General features: G+C 43.3%; 1 protein-coding gene across 1 annotated transcript in view; it reads right to left on the bottom strand.

The window, feature by feature from the left end:
• Positions 1–11,310: 11,310 nt before the first annotated feature.
• The window catches only part of KCNB1 (potassium voltage-gated channel subfamily B member 1), a 128,215-nt gene continuing 117,594 nt past the window's right edge, over positions 11,311–21,931 (bottom strand). The window contains exon 3 of the mRNA XM_076352013.1: positions 11,311–14,164. Coding sequence (XP_076208128.1) covers positions 12,143–14,164 — 2,022 coding nt within the window. The 3' untranslated portion in view covers positions 11,311–12,142. The remainder of the gene's footprint in view (positions 14,165–21,931) is intronic.

The raw sequence follows: 21,931 nt of genomic DNA, 5'->3' as shown, positions 1-21,931 counted from the left end.
CTTGTGTAGCGTTGTAGGTATTTGACAAGCTCTGCCTCAGACTCCTGCACTTTGGGGCCTTAATTTTTTAAGGCTTTTTTGGCTTTGCCAGTCTCTCATGATTCAGAAAACAATGTCTCCAATTTATTGTATCATCTGGCTATTAAATCTGCCTGTAAAGAGGAGTAAAACTAGACCATGAACATCTATGGGAATTCATTTTTGTTAAATAATAATTTAAATTTACACTTTCTCATGCCTGGATCAATCTTCATCTGACTGTCTCCTAGTGTTCAGCTCTCCACCATTCGGGAGAGTGCTAGAAGCTGCGTCACTGTGCAGTTCATTTTAAGACTAATTATCATCAAGACATGAAAACAGCATTTACATTATGTATTTTTTTCTATTCAGCACATAGACCAATGCATTTTAGCTTCAATTATTGTTAACAACATGTCTGCCAACATTATAAAAATGGCACTGAGTATAGCAAAACATAAGCCTACCTTTAGATTAGAGACGTGGGTTCACTGTTTAATTATATAGGGATTAAAGTGTATGATGCAATGTTGCGGAAATTTGCTCTTATTTTCCAAAGCTAAGGTTAATGCTCAATGCTTGTGTTTCTAACCAGAAACCGCAAACTTTCATTGCTGTGACACATTAGTCTCAGCTTCTGCTTGGATGGTTGCAGATGATACTCTGGGGCAAAGTTACATCTAAATGCTCTTGCTTGCTGAATAATAATGATGTTGCATCTCTTAGTAGCTCAATTTCCTTATGGAAAGTAGGAAGGAAGGTAAGTAAGTAGAAAGAGACAGTATGGAAGAATCTAATCCATATTTTACAAGCAGAGATTTGCCTACAAAAAACTTGTAAATTATTTAAATTGTTACTGACTCTTCTGAAATGAACAAAATATATTGAAAATGTGAACTTTTCCTCATGTTCATCTGTGCTGAAATGCCTAAACCTCCTCCTCAGTTTCGGTGACACAATACGAGGTTACACGGGAGCAGAAACGTCCCTGAAGAAGGCAGTGACATCTCTAGGAGCGAGGGCCATGCTGCACCATCTGTACTTTCAGCAGCCCAACTTCCAGCTCTGCACGCCAAGTTAAGCTCTGGAAAAACTCCACTGGGTTTATTAAAGAGAGAGTTAAAAGTAACACAATAAAGTGCCCATGGCCAAACAAAGCATGGCACGCACTTGCCAGATCGTTCCATAGTACATATTTAATATTTGTGTTTAACTGTATGATGTAAAGCGCTACACAGCGCCGCGCTGTTGGGCTGTAGAGGCAGCTGGTGCAGACACAGCAAGGAGCGCCCAGGCACCGGCGAGGGCTGCCTGTGCTCCGTGCGGTGTGCCCCCGCAGCCGTGCTGCTCTTCTTGGGTCCCTCTGCCCTACGGGGTGAGGGGGGGGAGCTGGACGAGCCTCACCAGTGCTTGGAGGGGGGTTGCTGGGACTCTTGTGCCCTGACTTTGGGATTATCGGCTGTCGCCTGGCTCGGTGCGAGACAGACATTGGCTTGCTCTGGGTGTTTGGAAAACAGACACGGTGGTTTTGTAGGATCAGAGGATGGTGTGTAACAAGGAAAGAAACAAAAATGTGCCTAGTTTAGCCGAAATAAGACATATCACAGGAAAATCCATCCAAGTGAGGAGGAAGAGATAGTCAGGTTATTGCTGATGGAGCCAGGGAGGAGAGATTGCCTGAGGACGTGGGCTAGAGGAGATGAAGGAGAGGAGACTAGAAATGTGAAAAACCTGCTGCATTTCATTAATCTGTGTAAAGTCTGGGAAATGCTTTATGTTGTTGGTAGAACAGTAAATCTACTGACGTTGGCCCCGGTAACGTCTGGCAGCTGGAGCCTGAAGTAACGCTGAGGCTGGTGCTGAGCAGGCAGTGACGGCTCTGCGGACGCCGAGCTGCCACCGGTGACATGGGCTGGGACGGATCCTGCTTTCCGCATGGTGCTTCTGCCTTGTGGTTTAGTTTAACCCGCTAGTGCATTGGCTTGGCATAAAGCACATGCAAGTAAAAGGGCCGAGGGGACACAGGGTGGAGGGTCTAGGCAAAGCAAAGCAAAGTTTCTGTAGTATACTTTAACTAGGAGAAAAATATTTAGTATCTATGGATTTGGCACACAGTAACGAACCACAACGCCTCAGGAGATAGATAGGCATTATTTTAATTGACTTGATAAAGTAAATCAATTCATAGAGAAAACCTCCTTGGACAGTATAATTACAGATACTGGATTATAATTCAGGAGCTTGCATGCTCAGGCTGGCAAGCAAATAACATGAAAACCATTAGCAGAAAGTGGAAGAGGAAGACATATGTTATAGGAATTTCTCCACTTTCTAGTTCTTAATTTGTAAACTTCCCTTCAAATTCAGTGCCTTAATCTTATTAGATGTCATTGTCACTGCTTGTTATGAAACACTCAATTGAGCATTTAAATTTTTCTTAAAAAGATCTTACTAAATGGAAAATGAACATAAGTAAATGCAGAAACATGCCATTAAAATGCTACGCAGGACTTCTGTGAGATTTGTCCACTTGTGCATTTAACTTTCTCGTTTCCATTTGCAAATGTGGTGGCTGTATAAAATAAGATGTAGAACTGTGCACTTAGTCTTTTTCATTTGATTTGTACATGCAGGAACTCTGTGAGGGTGTGGGGAGTGCGGAACCGCACAAACAGTCAGTCTGGGTAGAAATGTGTGCTTATTTGTTCTTTTTGCATTTTTAAATGGCCATAAATTAAAGACTCCATAAATCAGGGGGTTCAGATTAAAACTTTGCAGATTCTGACAGAAACTGCATTTCAGTATAAAAATTTTTTGATATAATCAACTGAAAGAAAAATATTCCTGAGCAGTTCAAATTACCTTTGCTCTGATGACTTGCATGATTTGACCAACCCACTGCTTAATCTAATGGAGAAGAAAACCACAGTGGCTTTAGCAGAAAGTCCAAGTTTTTGCCTCAAGTAGCAGCAAAAGCAGGCTGTTTGTCTAGTTTTCACACCCAAAGCTCTTTGTCTCCAAACCTCGGCTGTTCTCCCATCTGCGTCTGGTTCTGCATCTGCACAATTGCACGCTCAAGATGCCGATTTCCAGGCGCTGTGTGTGCGTGACAGGGATCTTCCCGTGTGCCGCACATCCCCGGTCCATGCACAGAGGGGCTGGGAGGTGCCCTGGTCCCTGAGCCCGGCCATGGCTACGGGAGATGTGGGTAGATTTTGTCCATGGAGGGTGAGGACCGAAGGCCACAGGTTTATGCACTGAATCCGTCAGACTTAAAACAGGAGGTGTCAAGCTCGGCACTGCTTTCCTGAATCACGGCCTTATCCGTGAACAAATAACATATGTCTAAACCTGCTGTCAACCGCGATGAGCGAAAGCAGAAACTCAGTGCCAGCTGATGGTAGTTAAATTTTTGGCCAGTATATATGACCATGAAACAGAGCAAATAAAGGCTTTGGTTTTATCCATACCTTTTTATTTATTTCTGTAGTCTGTAGTAAGGGACCATTGCTTTAAAATCCTTAGACATTTGGACATATTTTACAAGACAGTACAGTTTCTGAATGTCACACATTGATCACAGTTTCATACTACTACATGCATATAAAGACACTGATTTTTTTTGTTTGTTTTAATAATTTGTTTACGGAAACAACTTGAGAGGTCAATAAACTTCAACAAAGAATGACTAAATCAAAGTTACAAAAAATGTAAGACTCTACGTACACTAGTATATGGCTAATGTTGCTGTAATCACCCCAAAATGCCAGGGTGTTGAAACATTGCTTAAATGGGGAGAAAACATCTGCTGACGCATTGCCCCTTGGGTCGATCCAATATAACCCAATGAAGAGATTGTGCAAGACGTGCAGGGTCTGCCGGGCTGTAGGGCAGAGGCGTGAAGCACTGCCCTTCATTACAGACGCGCTGGACTGGATTCCCCATTGCTTCCCCATTGCGCAGGTTAAAAAATAACTGAAGTGCAAGGCAATGGAGAAACTTGTCATATGTTCTGCCCTTTCTCAAGCTGGGTCACAGTCGTTTTCAATTTCCAGATACAAAAGCAATTCGATCCACGTGTACCAGCAGAGCCACAGGAAACCTGCATTTTTCCAGTTTTTATTTGTTGTTAAATATCACATTTTTCTTTTAAAGGGAACTCCACAGCTTTCTTATCCTTTAATAACTAGGGATGCTCACCGCTGCTCTTTGGAGGTTTCACTGGGAAGCCCTTGCCTGGGGCTCACGGGCTGCCACGCAGGTCCAGCAGCCGTCCTGTGCTTTTGGAGAAGGAAGACCTGAGGCTGTTCCCCGGCCCTGTGAAACGCTGAGCAGCCGCAATGTGCAGCACAGCGACAGACTGCCCCGGCATCCTTCCGTGGGCACGGAGTCGTTATTAAACAGCACTTGCAACAGTGCCTCATTAAGTGTTTTCTCCCCATTCAGGAACTGCTTCACTGGCCTAATTAAAAAGCAGGATTCTGCTGCAGTAAGTTGGGGTATATGTTTTTAACGCTAATCTAGTTGGAAAGCGAGTTTGGTTGGTAGCTGTGGCTGGCCTTTCTGATTGCAGTATCATGGCTTCAAAGTTCAAAGTAACATGGAGATGCTGCTCCCCCCACCCTCCCCCCCCAAAACACACCAGTGGGGAATGTTTCAATGCAAAAGCAATTTTCTGCACCCACCACCAAAAAGCCAGAAAGAATGGGGGGGGAAAAAAAAAGTGTTCTCCATCTTTGCCACACACCAGCAAAACTGACACAAACAAAGTAAATCCCAGTGGTCGCATGAGCCAATGCGAGGCTAATGGTACTTAGGGGCAGTGAAACGTAGAAGGAAGAAGAAGAGGCATAAAGGGCAGAGCTCCTAAATGAAATACGGAGAGTAGAGGAGAACTGAAGAATCCTAAATGGTCTTAAATGTAGATTACCAATAGGACCAGAGGTTGTGACGATCAAAGGTAACCGATGGCCCATCGGTCAGTAGTGTCCTCCCAGCATCAGTAAGTGCCTGGACAGAGGGCTGAGAGTGTTGAACCGTGTGGCTGAGCTTGTGGTCCTGCTGTAGGGACAGTCATCTGTGAGTTTGAGACACTGCTTGCAGCATCAAGCCCACAAAGAGTGAGCTGACACAGGGGGATGCTCAGTCAAGATTGGGATTACATGATTATCATCCTCTTGCCTGAAGGATTCCCTCCTTTCCCAGGCTTTCACTGACCTGTCTCTCCTTCCCATTCCCTCACCTCACTGGTTTCCTTGTAGGTGTTGTGAACAGACACCTCCATCCCTGAGGTCATGCAGAGCCTTTAGTTTTCCATTAGCTTTTAGAGATATGGGTCCAAATTCTTAACTGGGCTAAATGGGGCACAGCTCCATTGACCTCAATGGGCTTTTACTTAAAGCAGCAAAGAATTTGGCATTTCATGCAAACTGGGCTCCCTGGCTTCCACAAGGCTCTAGTTTGGGTGGGTCTTTGTACTGAGCCCAGCCTGATTATTTATTATTATTATTATTATTTGAAGGTAGTGTCGCTACAGTCTTGAAAAGACCCCTTTAAAAAAGTCAAAGGTTAATCCTTGTTCAGTCGTACAGAATATCAATAGTATTATTTATAGATAAAAAGAAAAATGAAGCTTTCTCTTCTAAGCCTCTAGACTGAAGACTTCTTGTGCGATGAAGCCAGAATCAAGCAAAACAAAATTCTGAGTAGTATTTACAGATATGAACATTTGTGGCACCCTACCATTGGTGTCAAAGGACACTTATTTGTGGCTTAGGTAACACCAGCAACAAAGGGGATACACACCCTGAATGCAGACTTTCAGTTTTCCTAAGGTTTCCTTTGTCTGGCCAAGACAAAGTTTCAGTGCAAGAGCCTAAATCTGATCAGCATGGGGTGCGAAACACACGCTGGGAAATAAACGTCTCTTCTTTGAAGGGCTGGGTTGGTATTTGGGTGGTTTCTGTCGTGGTGTGGGAGGGCTACCTGCAGGGGTGAATTTAAGACTGGTCTGACCAGAAGCTTTCTGTGGTTTTGTTGACTACGCTCAAACAAACTTACTGATATGGAAGCTGCCTTTTGAAGGGATTTATGTGATCGTTGATGATAGATATGGTGGGCTATTGCATTAATTGCTTTCAAAAGAAGAAAAATCCCACCCAGTTTTAATACCCTCATGTGTAAATGGATCTTGCTGATACATAATCACACGCAAAACTGTGTCTGCTGGTTGTTCTGTTCATTCGGGTGGTATCTGGACTTGCTGAAGCACGTGTTTTCCCAAAGTAATGCTGTTTCAGGTTTACCGGCTAGTGTGGTGGGCATATAAGAAAATCACACAAGCAGACAAAAGGAAATGGGACCAAAACTCCATCTTTGGAAAAAAAATGGTCACTGACCAGACTGCTGGGCGGATTCAAAAGGAAATGTTTACGCAGAGCTACAGGGCTAGTCTGAAGCTCTTTGTCGTGCTAAACTTCAACAGGTCATGAGATAGCTTCAGGATACGCATTTATCTATCTCATGGACTTTTTATTCAATTTATGTGACGGTACAGCTATAAAGGAACAAGGAAGATCATTAAGTAAGCAGGTACATGGATGGACTTTACTGTAACCAAATCCAAATCCAGTCCCTTTGTGAAAGTGTACATTCAGGTTTTTTATTCCCCCATAATTTCTTCTCATTTCCTGATTTTGTCTGGGACTGAAAGCAGAGATTCCAAAACCCAGTGGGAAATGAAAGTCTTGACCCTTCTGTTTTAACCCAGGAAAAACTCCCCCAAAGGTGGGAGCTTTGCCTGAGCATCATCAGGTCACTGCTTTAAAATAAGAGCCTGAATTTTGATGCTTATCCCAACTCCATCATAATTATTAGGACAGTCAGATTCAAATCCTGTCTCTTCTTTATGCTCTCAGCTTAATCGATGTAAGTCTGGAAAAACTCCACTGAAGTCCAGGCTATGGCTAACGCTGAAGCCAGTGGCGTTCGCTGACATTTACACTGCTATAACCAAGGGCAGAGCCTGGCCTGCTTCTGTGTTTCTCGGAAGGAACATCTTAGTTTCCATAGCCAGTCCCTGGTTATTTTTAAGTACCACAAACAGGAAAAATACGAAAACATGACAACATCAGACAAACTCAGTGACCTTTCGCAGACACACTTCCAGGAGGGATGTTGCAGGTGTTTTTTCAGAACGAAAGAAAATAACGACAACAAAAAGGTTAGGGGATCAGCTACGTAAATGAACACCAAGAAAGCATCTAATATATTATTCTGTAATACAAAAAGAAGAAATCTGACTTGATTGCCCTATTATAAATTTGCTAAAAATACAGATATATATTTATATTTTTATATATATATAACTTTTTTTTTAAATCTGAACAGAAAAATAGACTACTCTGGAATGCATGAAAGTCACGTGACTTTTCCATACATCAGATACTTATAAAGCCAACACAATGGCAAACAGAAGGTACAGAGGTAACTAGAACATCTGTACTTGATATTCAAGAACTATTTAAAGCCATATTCTCCCCAAGTGGGTGATCCTAAAGCAACCTAAGGTGACACTTGTTCAGTCTGATTACCGTAAGCAGAAGTGACTGACCAAACATGAAGAAGTTGGAGCTAATTTGGAGTCGCCAGGGAAGCCCACCTCCCCATCTCGCTCCCGACTGAGCTGCACAGGAGGGAATCAGTGCCACATGGTCTCCATCGCTCAGCTCCTTTATTCAGTAATTCTACCATTCGCCTTAAAGTGAGGTGTTAAAAACTATTGGAGATCATGGTATGTGGAGCTTACGGACAGAGAGAGAACTTGGCTTTAGAACCCTTGTCTTTGCGATGAGTTTTAAATACCCTTGTTATTTACTATAAACTGTACCAGTCATAATTCTGTCAAGACATAAATATACAATAGGTACAAATATTAACAATACATTACAATTTTACAGAAGAGAATACTGTTTTCCTTAGAAATGTGTATCTTATTAGCTGCAAGGGAAGAAAAGGCTACAGTTTATCACAGCCATAGTTGCCAAAGAAACCGACCGCCTCGGATGTGTTTCTGCGTGACTTGCACAGACAGATATTCCCCGGCATTTGACACACGGCATGTTCAGGAAGGGAATGTGCATTCTGCGGGTTTTCTTTTCCTCCTTTTTTTTTTTTCTTCTTCTACCTTTATTGACTCTTGAACCTTTCAGAAAAATGTGGATTTCACAGGAGACTGTTTTGTTTCTTTTTTTTTTTTTTCTGTAAGTGTGCTTAGGTGAAGTTTCTAAGAAAAGGCACTGAGAAATCTACTGCAATGTGACTGCTGTTTTCCTCTGTTCAAGGCTAAAACTCAAAGGATCTTTGCCTCCTGGTTAAGAAAACTGCACCCATTCCTTCCGCGCATATATATATATATTCTCTATATATATTTATATATATGTATTAAAAACGATGTTGATGGCGTAAGGTACAAGCAAGCACAGACATCACACATACGTAGTCCTTTCAGATATGATGTCTTCTGCAGCAGCAGGTGGAACTCTGTCAGCTTGCTTGATACATGATGCACAGTAACTTCGCAGACCTGAATGCCAAATACCAGCGATTGAACCGCACGCTTCAGCTCGATGCAAGAGATATTGCATATTTTCCCCGACTGTTATGAGCTTTGGGAAACATGTATCAAACAAACTATAAAATGAAACTGTCTTTCTAGTGTCTATAGGACTTGGTGAGCATTATGTTTTCAAAGCACTGCCTTTCCTTTTGTAATGAGTACAGATTTAGTCTACCATAGCTTTGTGTTAGAGTAGATTTCCCAGTGCTTACATTATATATATGTGTATTATGCACACACACACATATATAGATACATACTTCATATTCAGACTTTATTTCATTAAAATAAATTAAACATACTTCCTTTTTAACTGGGCACAAAATGAGAGCTACATCTTCATACACAAATAAGAAAGAAATGCTCCTCAAGCATATTATATGCTTAATTTTAAATTATTTGCTTTCTATAAGAAATCTATAGGACTTTGGCTATTCAGACTTAAAAGGTAGATTTTTAATGATACTTTTGAATTTGGCTTTCAAAAGTGACTCAATAAAATGCTACTTTAAAGGTAGGACTAAATAGATGATATAAGGTGTGTGTCGTGAGTGATCACACAAGGCAGACAGAGGGCCTTTGGTTACAAGGAGAGTTGCACCAGTTGATTATCAGTTAAAAAATCATAGAATTGTTGATCTATACATTTTTGTCAGTGCCATCTATAAACCAAATACATCAATTTGGATGAGAGTGTGGTAAATACTACACTATATGGCTATATTTAAATACGTTCACTTTCGTGATATGTAAAATATGACTTTTTTTCCACATGAAAGCATCAGCTCTAAAAATATTTAACTTGGAAACCGCTATTACTTACTTTATCAAAAAAAATTTTCCCTGATTTTTCTTCTTTTTACATTTGTGCTGATGGCAGACATGAATGATCACTGAAACATAGAGATTATGTTAAGACTGTTCTCTTTAAAATTTCTCGTTGCCGCTCTATGGCCTCGGAAAGCCACAGAATAAATCAGTATTTAAAGCTTATCTGCTGGAAAGTCACTTTACTCTTTCGTGACGACTCAATCTTAACTAGTATCTCAGCAATACATCGGTTCCTCTAAGTACACTTGTATTTACTATGGCCAAATCCTAAAGTCCTTCACCAGGCAAAGAGCCCACTCAGAGGAACGGCGGTTTGGCTGAGTGAAGGCAGAGTAAAAGCTAACGAACCTCAGGAATTGGCCCTGCGTAAATACTCTGGAGAGTATCGTTTGCACGCATAAGTGCCTTGAACTTATTTTGCGTACCTCCCGTGTCACTCTCTGCATGGCACGAGGTCTCTTTCGCTGCTGGCGGGCTAATTCGCAAGGTGGTGGCTCAGGTCTTACTCGCGCCTTCCCCAGGGTCTGGCCTTGCTGGGATGCAAGGGTGACTTCTGAGCAGGTACCTTGGACTGCGTCCCACCGCCTGGGGATGGGGTCGGCTGAGCAGAGCAGAGTTAACTCCAACACGTGTACAGTTTTGTGCCAAGGAGAGACCTAACAAAGCTATCATCGTAACCCATAATAGTTCCTAAAACATATATGTGCTTATTGCTTTTGTCCGTACATGCTGCATTCACTATTACGGATTACAGACAGAAGTACTGTACAGCTTGGACGGACAGACATTTACATTCAGGACTAACCAACAGCTTTTTTTTTTACAATAGGAAGGAACAAAACGCAGCAGACTCGAGCAGCTCGGGGTCTTCCTCCCGCCTGTGTGCCTCCACTCCCGCGTCCCGTGTCTCAGCACGTCCCCGGACCTGCTGCATGCAGATCGTTAACGCGCCCCGGCAGGTACTCAGAAATAGGTCAGGAAACGCTTATTCACAGAGTTATTTACAATTGAGTTTTACAGTAGAAACAGAGAACAACATAAAAGATTACCATCACAGTTATCACGGGACAGGTTGTGACTTGCTACAGGCGTGTAACAAATCACGGTCACGACAGGAGGCACAAATTAAAATAGTGCTTGGTTAAAGTGCTTGATTGTTACACTCTGCTATCCTACTCCAGCATCGCAACAACAACAGAAAGTCAACGTAAAGTGCTTTTCCCCCCCAAGATTAAAAACCAAAGACAAATTATTTCCTACACAATTTGACATAACTTTATTGAAACAATAATATTTTAAAAACCTAGGCTGGTGGCTGCTAGTTCTGTTCATTTAAAATGGTCAGATCTTTTTTTTTCTTTTTTTTTTTTTTTTGTTTCATTTAAAAATGACTGGATGTTATTAAAACGTCAGGCCTGATTCTCCTGTCTCTCGCAGCTGCTTCACTCCACAGCTTTGCAGGAGCCTCTCCTGCCCGACCTCCTTGCGAGAGAGAGCACAGCCAGGCCCGGGGCGGGTCGCTAACAAATCCCTCTTTTTGCATATTTATGTAACACTTGCATATCTTTCACTGTGCCGCTCAGGCACAAAAAGCTTCAGACCGACCAGTTCCTCTCCTACGCCAAGGGCGAGACTTTGGCTGACACCTCAAGTCGGCGTGCGGGCGGGAAGGGGAGGCCCAGGGAGCCATCCCGGTACCCCCGGCACGTGCTGCAGGGGCCAGCCGCAGCATCAGCGCCGCCACCGCGCTTGGCCATCCCCGCGGGGCAGGGCAGCGAGCGTCTCCCTTCCACGGAGAGGTAGGGCAAGAGCTGAGCTCTCCTTCCAGCCCTACACTCCCCGGCACCGGGAAGGGGGTCTGGCTGCGATGCCTCCAGAGATTCCTGCTTCTGCATGGCTCCTTCACACCTTCCCAGCGTGGGCGGTGGGTCCCCTGCGGGCCACGCGCTGGCCCTGGGGCAGGTATCGATTTTTAGCAGAGGGTAAGTGCAAGTTTCACTATGTCCTAGGGGATGTTTGGAATTAGATACAAGTGGTGCAACTCACCCTGCTGATATTTCAAAAGAAAACGTCAGGTCCTACAGGATATCGTATTGTTAAACACACACAGAGCATTTTAATAATTGGTTTCTCTAGACCGTTATTTGTTTTAAATGGTTTTCGCTTGGATTTTCCAATAATGCAAGTGTTCCCTGTTACCTTTAGACATAATATCCATCAGAGAAAGCTGTAGATGGGGAACAGCTGCCCTGAAGCAGTGAGCATTGTGTTTTTGATAGCTTTATACCAACCCCAGCAATTTATTCCAGAGTTCAAATCTGGCTGCCTTGGCATCCTTTATGGAACTAATGCAAATCAGATGTTAATATTTCCAAAAGGAGCTCTAGCGTTCAAGGGGAATGGATGGATATTTGGTCACATTGGCTTCACTGGACAACATGAAAGGAGATCAATGTGTGATCATGATTTGCAATCCTTATTTTTGACTGATATGGGCAATGTCTTTAGAGTTGTTTCAGAGAAGGACATTTTCACAAACCCACACTGGACCTCCCCCAGACTTTTAGAAAGAGGTGGCTTGTTTCAGCCAAGTTCATGCCATGCAGAAGCTCTTTTTTTTGTGTTGACTGTAAAGACATTCCTTTAAACTTTCCGTAAGTTCTTTTGGAGCCCATCTCAGATGCTTTGATCATGTGTGTTAGCATGTCCTCCGCTGCCTGGTAATACATGGACTTCTGGGGAAATGTGATTTTCTAGTCTGACAGTCTCCTGATTGCCCTGGGTTCTTCCAGTGATACCTTCCATAGAGTAAATGCAGTTTTGCCCTATCAGCTTAGGGGAGGTGGGTAAAGCAGCAGCTTCTAGATGGTTCTTCTCTGTTCTATAAACATTATCTTTTTGCTTTAGATAGCCACTGTTTGTAACATTATACTTGGGACTCACATTTCCGGGTGGACTCGAATCATAAAGCAGCTGACCTTCATCATCAGTGTCAGCATCTATGTATTTGTGTATACTGGCATCATGGAAGTTGAAAGCTATGGCTGTCTGCGTCTCTGGTGACTTTGGGGGTGTTCTCGCACTCGCAGTTGTGTAGATCGAGGCTTCTGGGCTCATGAGAGATCTGTCAGAGAGAAAGGAACTATCTGTGGCAGCAGCAGCAGCTCCCCTGCTCTTGAGAGGGTCTGGATATATTCTCAGTACATTTGATGCTGGTACTAATGTGCTGGTGTCCTCTTCCATGAAGTTGACTTTCAGAGATCTTAGTTTTAAAGGGTTACTGGCCTTTATGGAGCTTTTGGGACTTTCTATGAAAAAAGCAGAACGGTGGCTGCCTTCGGAGCTTGGGTTCATTTCCACAAATCTGGCACCGCTCCCCTCTGGCCTGCTCTGCTCCTGAATCACGTTAATGCCACCTTTGCAGGGAAGGGTAGCGAGTGGGCTGTGGGAAAACCTCACGGAGTCAGGGAACTCCGCCGCGCAGCTTATGAAGCTGTCGATACTGGACATGCTCCTCATGTCAATGATCCCATCAGCACGAGTCGTTAGCAAGGGCACCATAGGGCCAGGAAGGGTTTCCATTTCTAGCTCTTCCTTTTGCTTTCCAGGTTGACTTGACTCTTTAGTATTAAGGTTTGGCTGGGACTGAGTCTTTGCCATTTTGTTATACATGTCCTCTAGCTGTTGGACATTCAGGTGCTGGGGACTTGAAGACGACCTGGCTTTTTCTGGAGATCCTTGTTCCTTAGTTTCAAAAGATTTACTAGAGCTAGTTTCAGAGAGGGTTCTCTTGGTCCATTTCCATTTGCTGGGAGACAAATGATTGTCCTGAACTTTATCCTTTTTGGCTATGCTTTCTCCATTCTTTTCAACCACAATGTCCATGAGTTCTATACTACGGGCAAACGCATCCTTCATGTTCATGGAAACAATACTGCCGTTCCTTTTTGCTCTTTCAAGAGCTTCCCTGCGCTTAATGGCTTTCTCCTGTCTCTTCTGCTCTTTGTAGAACTCAGAGAAGTTATTGACAATAATTGGGATGGGAAGAGCAATCACCAGCACTCCAGCAATGCAGCACAGTCCTCCTACTATTTTACCTAAAAGTGTTTTGGGGTAGATGTCTCCGTAGCCTACTGTTGTCATGGTGATTGTTGCCCACCAGAAAGAAGCTGGGATGCTCTTGAATTTTGTATCATCCTCGTCCTTTTCTGCAAAAAACACTAAACTGGAAAAGATCATAATGCCCATGGCCAAAAACAAGATGAGTAATCCAAGCTCATTGTAACTCCTCCTCAGTGTAAACCCCAAGGACTGTAAACCCGTTGAGTGCCGGGCGAGTTTTAGAATCCGGAGTATCCTCATAATCCGAAATATTTGGACCACTCGTCGTACATTTTGGAACTGAAGTACACTTTTATTGGATTCTGTGAGGAAGATAGTGACATAGTACGGTAAGATAGCTAGCAAATCAATAGCATTCAGCGGGCCTTTGAAAAACTTCCATTTCTTAGGCGAGGATAGGAACCGCAAGAGGTATTCCATTGTAAACCACGCAATGCACACCGCTTCCACATGGGCAAGTTGGGGATTATCTGTGGTCTGCCCAAATTCATCCATGCCTTGTAGTTCAGGAAGTGTGTTAAGGGACAAGGCAATTGTAGATAGTACAATAAACATGATGGAAATGATTGCCAAAATCTGGAAAGGAAAGAGAAAACAGTGAGTTCATCTCAGAATATATTACGCTATCTATCATTGCCATTAACGCATGGCTGTGTTTCCACTTAGACATTTCAAGACTAATTTTGCTCTTAGTACACAGAAGTCAGATAACCAATGCATCCTGAGGTGATTTTACTTTGGAAGCTGCTTTAGTTATGTCAGATGCATAAAGGAGATAAAGCATCTACTTCAACTCCTGTGCCTTCATCTCTGTGTAGTCAAGGAACGCGTACCAAGCAGCTAGGATGCCAGGAGGGCTGTGAAGCAGTTCACAGCAGGAGCTTTTAATTAACTACTAATTAGGTGCCCAACAAAGCCCATCTGGACAACAGGCTCTGAAATCTAAGCAAGAAGGAATGCAATTGAGAATACAAGATTCGATCAGAGCGATGTCCTCCATTTAATGCACGGTTACATCTGTAATTTTGGGTGCCTATGGCTAATTACAGAGATGTGTGTACAATTCTACTACTTATAAGCGTACAAGTAATATACTCTTTTTAATGACTCATCTCTAATTTGAAACTTGACGGTTGTGAAATACATGAAAACTTTACCAAACTTTCTAAAACATTTTGAGCTCTGAGCTACTCTGCATGTGACCGACTGGCCATCCCAGGTCCTCATCACAACCAGGGGAAAGAGCAAACTCATCCAGGCAAACCGAACCGCACAACACTGAGACAGTCACGGCAGGGCAGGTCCAACCACTGGAGAGCTCATCCATTATCAGAAACCAGCTCTTGGGCTAAAGAGCGCAATGAGAGGAGAAGGGTCTGCAGTGAGCAGCCTCTCTAAAAACCCATGTAAATCTGATCAGATCCTGGGCCACCAACTATGCAGAGCTGGGAAGCGTGAAGTGTTTGATTTCATGTGAAGCGTGAAGATTAGTGTATTTGCAGCTTTCAGATGGTGTAGGCAGGCTGTCCTTCCATACCTGTTTTATATAGACATTAATGCTATACTTTCCAGTTTCCCTAATTACATCTTCTTTTAAAGTCATTTTAGGCAGGTTTTAGAGCTGACAGACAATTTGAGGAGTGTTTTTTCTACTAGCGAGTTCTTTCTCTAGTTTGTTAATTGGGTGGGATTATAGCTAGTTTCTTAGGTTACTGCCAAAATACAGCAATGATTTCAAAACACACATACATGTGACTAATGTTTTTGGTATTCATTTCAGTGTAAGTTGGTCCCTTATGCTTGCTTTTCTCCTGCTTGATAGAAAAGCAGTATGAAATCAATTACAATGTATGTGCATGATGACTAGATACACAATATTAAGCAATGAATTGTAAAACGTAAGACAAGAGGTCTGCATCACGAATTGCAAATCTGGCACGCTCCTTCCTTGCCCATATAACTAGATTTTAGGTTTCCTCACAGTGACCTTTCTCAGCCAGTCTCACAATACCAGGATATCCACAGTTACCACCTCGGGCACTGGAGAAAGAAATTCTTGCAGGATTTCTCTTCAGTCAAGCTCAGCACAGACATTTAACAGTTGGGAAATATCAGACTTCTGAACATCTATCCCTAAACGGACAGTCACTACAGTGGAACAAGCCTTGCTGCTGTAGGAGAAACATGCAGATCCAATATGGTTCAGAAACACTGTGGTCTTCTCAAGAAGAGCCTCACCTCTTCTCCAAAGCTGAAGGGCAGAAATGGTCTACAAAGGCTGGAAGCTTCACTTGAATTAAATTCATATAGCAAGCTTAAGCTATGGCTTTAGGAGAAAAGCCCATATACCTTCAAAAAAATCCAAATTTAAGGCAAGAGTTTCAATTTTGAAATTTTGATTTCAACAACTGTTTTAAAATCCACTTGCTGTTAAGAAAATCCCTTCCAAATTAATGTAATAAAATCATTTACCTCTTAACTCGCTAAAATGTACTATATAACTTTGATTTGTAGAACTAATAACTTAACACTGCACTTAACACTGCAGACCTAATAACTTAATCTGAAGAATGAGATTTGACTAGAAATAAAAATTAGCTCCATTAAACACTCTGGTTTCATTGTCTAAATTGGATTAAATGGAAGAAGCAAATCGTGTAAATTCCTCAGAGTACCGGGAATTTTAGAATAGCCTCACTTTCAGTTACTAAACTGTTACCAGGAAAAATGCTGGGTAAAGCATTTAAAAATGCTTTTTAAACAGGTTGCCTAAAAGTATGTTTGTTGTTAGCTGTGCTGTGCACCCTCGCAGTGCTAGTGAACCTTTCGCCTCCTCCTCGCTACCTTCCTCTTCCATAAATTTGCTGCTGAAATATGAACAAACGCACGACAACTTGTGCAATGGGGGGTTTGCCTTGTTGAGAGACTTCTCAGGTCAATGATCCAAAGAAGCTGTGGGACAGACTTGGGAGGTACAAAAAAGTAGGAAGAACCATGGGATGAAGAGAAGCAGAGAGGGACGCAGGCAAAAGTGCTTGAACTGATGGCTTCAAACTCAAGAGAATAAAATGTAAGTCAAGTGTCTCATGGTGAAGTGGGGATAAATTTATACGTTAACTACTTCTGCATGGTTGTTTGTTTCAAAAGACCATCTCCTGAAGACCAGGTAATACTCCCGAGAAGCGGAAAGCCTGATTTGCTTTCCTAGAAGGCTCTTTCGGTGTTTTTGCTGTCATGTCTTTGTTTACAACCCAACATTTCTGAAGGTGTTTGGGATATTTTCAATGGTAATTTCAATTTTTTTGCTTGGGTTTATCTCTGCCCACTCTACACAGAAGGGCTTATTTGTAGACTTAGAGGTACCTAGTGTGTTTTATCTACTTCACTTTCTGTGTAAATATTAACACTCCATCTTTATTCAGTGGATGGCATCCAGCAGCAGTAATTGGTGTCAAACCTTCTGTTTCCTTTGATATACCTTCCTGCTTTGAAGATCAAGGCAATGCCAGATGAACATAAGTTTGAAAACTAGGAGATCTGAGGGTAAAATTTGTTTTTGTTTTAGCAGATTTAGCCATGGAACTAAGCAATAAACAGAGAGAGACATTTATCATTTCTCCTGCAAGTTGCAGCAAGGTGTCACCTGTGCTCCTAAGATACATATTTTTGCCCTTATTGATCTACTGCAATCATACATCTTTGGGAATCTTGTCAGACTAAGAAAAACTTCTAAATGTGAGTTGACTGCCCTCAGGTATTCAAAGCACTTTTCAGTTGGAAAGTACAAAAAACTGGGAGATGAAATATCTCCAGTGGGGTTTAGAGGATCCTTCTTCTCTAAAGCATACCTTGTCCTGGTAGCATCCACCATCTGACAAAAATCACCCAAGGAGCAGTTGTCCACAGAAAACTGGATCCAGCTGCTGCCATCAGGCATTAGCACTGCATTTAGTGGCACAGGGCTCTATCCCCATTTATTTATGGTCTGGGATTTCAGATTAATAAAATCACAATCTGTCTGTCTAACAAGGTTTCCTATCTTGGCCATACTGAACCTCTAGCTTGGCAGCTTTCGTATTTTCCGCTGTCAGTAATGAGAGACAGAAAGCTGAAGGAAAGACATTTATACCACCAATAACGCCTGTAGAGATGCTCTGTGTGGCAGGCAGCCTTTTCATTTGATTCCTGGTCTTTCGTCCTTCCTTTCCTCTTTCAGGTTTACTTCTCTTCAACAAGAAAAGCCAATGGGACAAATCTGGACTTGAGCAGGAATGATCCCTCTGCAGTGAATGAGACTCCAGCTGCTTAGGCACGCGGTCACTGGAAAAAAGTGCCTGTTGTCCCTGCTTCAGAGCACTGACCCAAAACCTTGCTGCCGAGTCAGCTGCTAACTGCTGCTTGAAATGGAAGCAAGCATGGGGAGAGGGCCTCCTGCTGTAGCACTAGTTTTCATGACTCGTTAAAAAACATACAACATGGCCTTGTGCCGGTGAAAAGTTTTGGGCTGGCAGTCAAAGAGCTGAGGTTGAACAGGCTTGAGCATAGAAAGGTCCCTAGAGTGCAGGCTTGGACTTGCAGAAGGAACAGGGGTGGGAAAGTTAAGCATCGGGGGCCTGTTAGATTTTGTGAGTGCTGTTGAAATGTGCATATTCCTAGGTATGAAGCTAGCTGCACCCCCTCCTAGGTCTTGCTTCTGGCTTATCTGGTATATGTTGACTTGTTGTGGGGCTGGAGAAGGCACCTCCAATATCACTGCAGGCACATCCAGAGCTTCTGAGTTGGATGCCCCATGTCTGCAGTAGGTCCTATAAAACGCATAGCTAAAACAATGGAAAAGCTTGCAGCCTAAAATTTGGAGGCATAGGGAAAAGATTTGGAGGCACAAAAGAGTGAAATGACTGGCCTGAGGAAAGGCCACATCAGTGGCAGAGGCAGGTGAGGAAAACCATGTGCTTCTGGTGCCACATCCATGAGAGCCATTCTCCACTGTCCTCACACGGGGTCCGTCAGAGCTAATGACGGGAGCCGTGACAGGCCAGGTGTCCTCAACAGAGCATCACAGACACTCCTTATACCGCTCATAAAGCTGATAGGGTTTAAGAATAGTTTTTCCATGCACAATTTTCAGACCATTTCCTCCAACAGCTTGCATGAGAGAAGCTGTGTAGTTCCTTTCCTCTTTGCTTCTTACATTTCACCTGTAGCAACACACCATAAATTGTGAAATTCCCCATCAGGTACTTTTCTAAGTGTCTCGCAGAGTATATTGGATGGGCTCCTAATGACAGCACTGGCTTGTAGTGCAAGTCTTAGTATGTATGGGCAGGATTCCAGAAAAAACTTCTCCTCCACTAAATTGACTGTTTCACAAAGATTTTTATTGAATGAATCTCTGGATTGCTGCTATGGTTCCTTTGTGAGAGCTAAATAATCCAAGGACAGGCAGGGCAAGGTTCTGAATGAATTTAAAGCAGTTGCGTTGAAGTGATTAGCATGATTGTACATACCTGCTGGTTATTACACATGCAAATGAGACAAGCAAGGTGATTATGCGAGTAAGTGTAGCCAGTTTGTGTGCAACTGCTGCTTCCTGAGGCAGGATGGATGTGCCATGCTTGCAAGCCATTAATCCCCACCTCCTCCAAAATCCCCCCAAAAACTAGGCAGGCAACTTCTACCACACACCCTTCAGGAGATATCCACCTGCACTGGGCCTGATCCTGCTTGCTGGGTCAGAGTGGCCCCAGGGATTCATCCTTTGTATTGGCAAGGTCTGTGCTCATCCCTGGGGGGGAAGATGGCTCCTGCAAAGAAGCCAGTCTGTTCAGAAATTTCCCGTCTCTCTCTTGAGCTTGTGGTAGCAGAAGTCTGTGGGCAGCAAAGTTGCGCATGCCACCCCCCCAGACAGCACAGAGTGGGGTAGGTTTTAGGCAGCAGGGACTAACCCAACATTTAGGTTTGGTGATATTTATTGCTTGACTCTCTGTTCTTTGCACTGCTAAAGACCCTAACTAAGGTCAAGGCATAAGACCGGAGACTTTCAAGGCCATTAAAATTAATGAGAATTGGCTGTCAAAATCCCATAGATGGCTCTAAAATCTCAGTGTAAGCATCTGAGATCTATCTGCTCATGGCAACATGCCCTATACTTTTTCTGTCTTCATACTCAGTAATGAAGCTGATATAGCAAGAAGGGGTGGTGTGTGGGAGCGAGTAGGAGGGTGTTTGAATATAGATTCAATATTCTTGGAAATACGATGAGGAAATTGTTATGTAATCAAGAAGTTCAATAATGGTTTTGTCTAATGCGCTTTTTTAGCTCCATCAAGGCCTGCAGAATAAACTTGGCATCAGGACCAGGTTTCATTCATATGCTCCATTTACCAAGGGGTTTTTCCTGCAGCTCCCCTACTTCCCCAAGCAAACAGTATACTTTAAGTATATTGAGCCTGTCCAGCTCCATCCTGCCATGCCTATGCCAGCCTCTGTCTCCCCAGGCTCTGAGAAACAGAGAGCACAGTGTATTTTGAGCGATATCCCACGTGCTGCACAGTGCAGAAACAGATGGAGAGTTCCTTAATCTCCTCCCCGCTTCGTTCTGCGAGGGAGTAACGTCTCCTACTCATGGCAGCTATGCATGTCTATGGTATTTATTGACAGGGACTTGTTTTAGGAAACATCTCTTCACTAGAAAATGCCTATTTATTCATAAACTGAAACAGTTTGCAGAACATGGTCACTTCTGATGTCATGATTCTGACCATTGGGCTTGCAGGATGTTTTTTCTAGAAAATACTAAGTCCATAAAGAAAAGTAACACTTGCTTCTTGGATCAGGACAAGAAGTTGAGGCCAAACTTGGGGATAGGGTCACAAGGGAAATACAGATAACCTTTAATCTGCTTTTTCATGTGGAAGGGTGTTAAGATGCAATGTGAGACCTTGAATCTCCAAAACCCTTAAGTCCCACTGATTTCTGTGGAGTATAAACCCATGCTTAAGAGTTTTCCCTGTTCTGGCACTTTCCGTGCCACTTCTGCATCCTGCCCCAGGGGGGTCCTTGAGACCCATTTGCACCAGGAGATCTGCTCTCTGGAGGGGTAGGACCCTGCACACACCAGCTCACTCATGTCCCTGCAGTGCCCCCAGTGACTGTGTCCACAGTCTCTGAGTGCAAACTCCTATGCTTTTCTGTAAGCATTACTGCGTAGTATAAAATCCATAAAAACAAAACCAAGATAAAACCATTTATACTTTGCTTTGGAAATATCCGAGATCTTAATTTTGACGTTGCCTGCAAAAGCCCAGATTGAATAATGGTTAATTATTTGATGTCAGTTATAGCTGTAATAAATTTGTCTGTTGAGAGAGTAAGTCTACTTGGTTTAAAAGGGGATACAATACTTCTGCTGATTGTATGTCAATGCTTCGTTTGCCTACAGGCACCCAGAGAGCCGCAGCTACAACTGCTGCTGACTAAGCTAAAGTGGGCAGAAAAGTAGCCTTCAGGCATGGCTGCCTGTAAATTCCTTAATGCTGTTAAGAACATGTTTAGTTGTCAGAGAGCTATCAAGCCCCATTAAATGATAAATAGTGTCAGCCTTCCTTCTGAGCAAAGCCCAGATGCAAATGGTGTGCTGGAGAAGAAGATGATAAATGAATGAAAATACCGAAAAGGCAAACTTCAAAGGCATACACTGCCTTTAGACATCAGTGCAGTGAAAGTGCTCAAGAGAGGATGAGAGGGGAGCGTCTGTCCTATTTCTGCTGCTGCTAGCATGGGGAAAATCAAAAAAGAAAACAAACACATGGCACATGGAAGCTCAAGTTTCCCATTTTTCTCTTGACCTTGCCTTCTGCCCAGGAAGACTGCAACCACAGCAAGCAACAGTACTGCAAGATGTCCAGCTCTGACAGCACCAGACAGACCCAAACTGTATGCGTGTCCTCCCTGCACGTCTGTGCAGACAAACCTTACTGCCATCCTCAAGCTGTGGCAGCATGCTCTGCTTAGGCCTTGCACATCAGAAGGTGATATATGCTCCCAAGGAGGGCTCTGGCCGTGCCAGCAGCTGCTCTCCCCAGCTCCCTGCCAGCCCAACCCGGGGGTCTCCTTTGCGAGCGCTCCTACCATCACCCTTCCCAGCCCTCTTGCCCAACCCACTACATCTTCATCTTGGTCGCACATTCCCACCCTTTGTGCCGTGCAAAATGCTGGTCTTGGAGCACAGAAGTGGGGAATGGCAGTGCAGTATAGCACAGCCTGGTCTTTCCCTGAAAGGCAACTAAAGAGACAGATCCTAATGGTGAAACACCTACCCACAACGCACAGAACATCCCACCT

Source organism: Aptenodytes patagonicus, chromosome 14 (genome assembly GCF_965638725.1).
Source record: "Aptenodytes patagonicus chromosome 14, bAptPat1.pri.cur, whole genome shotgun sequence".
NCBI lineage: Eukaryota > Metazoa > Chordata > Aves > Sphenisciformes > Spheniscidae > Aptenodytes > Aptenodytes patagonicus.
This window is presented reverse-complemented; position numbering and strand designations above follow the sequence as displayed.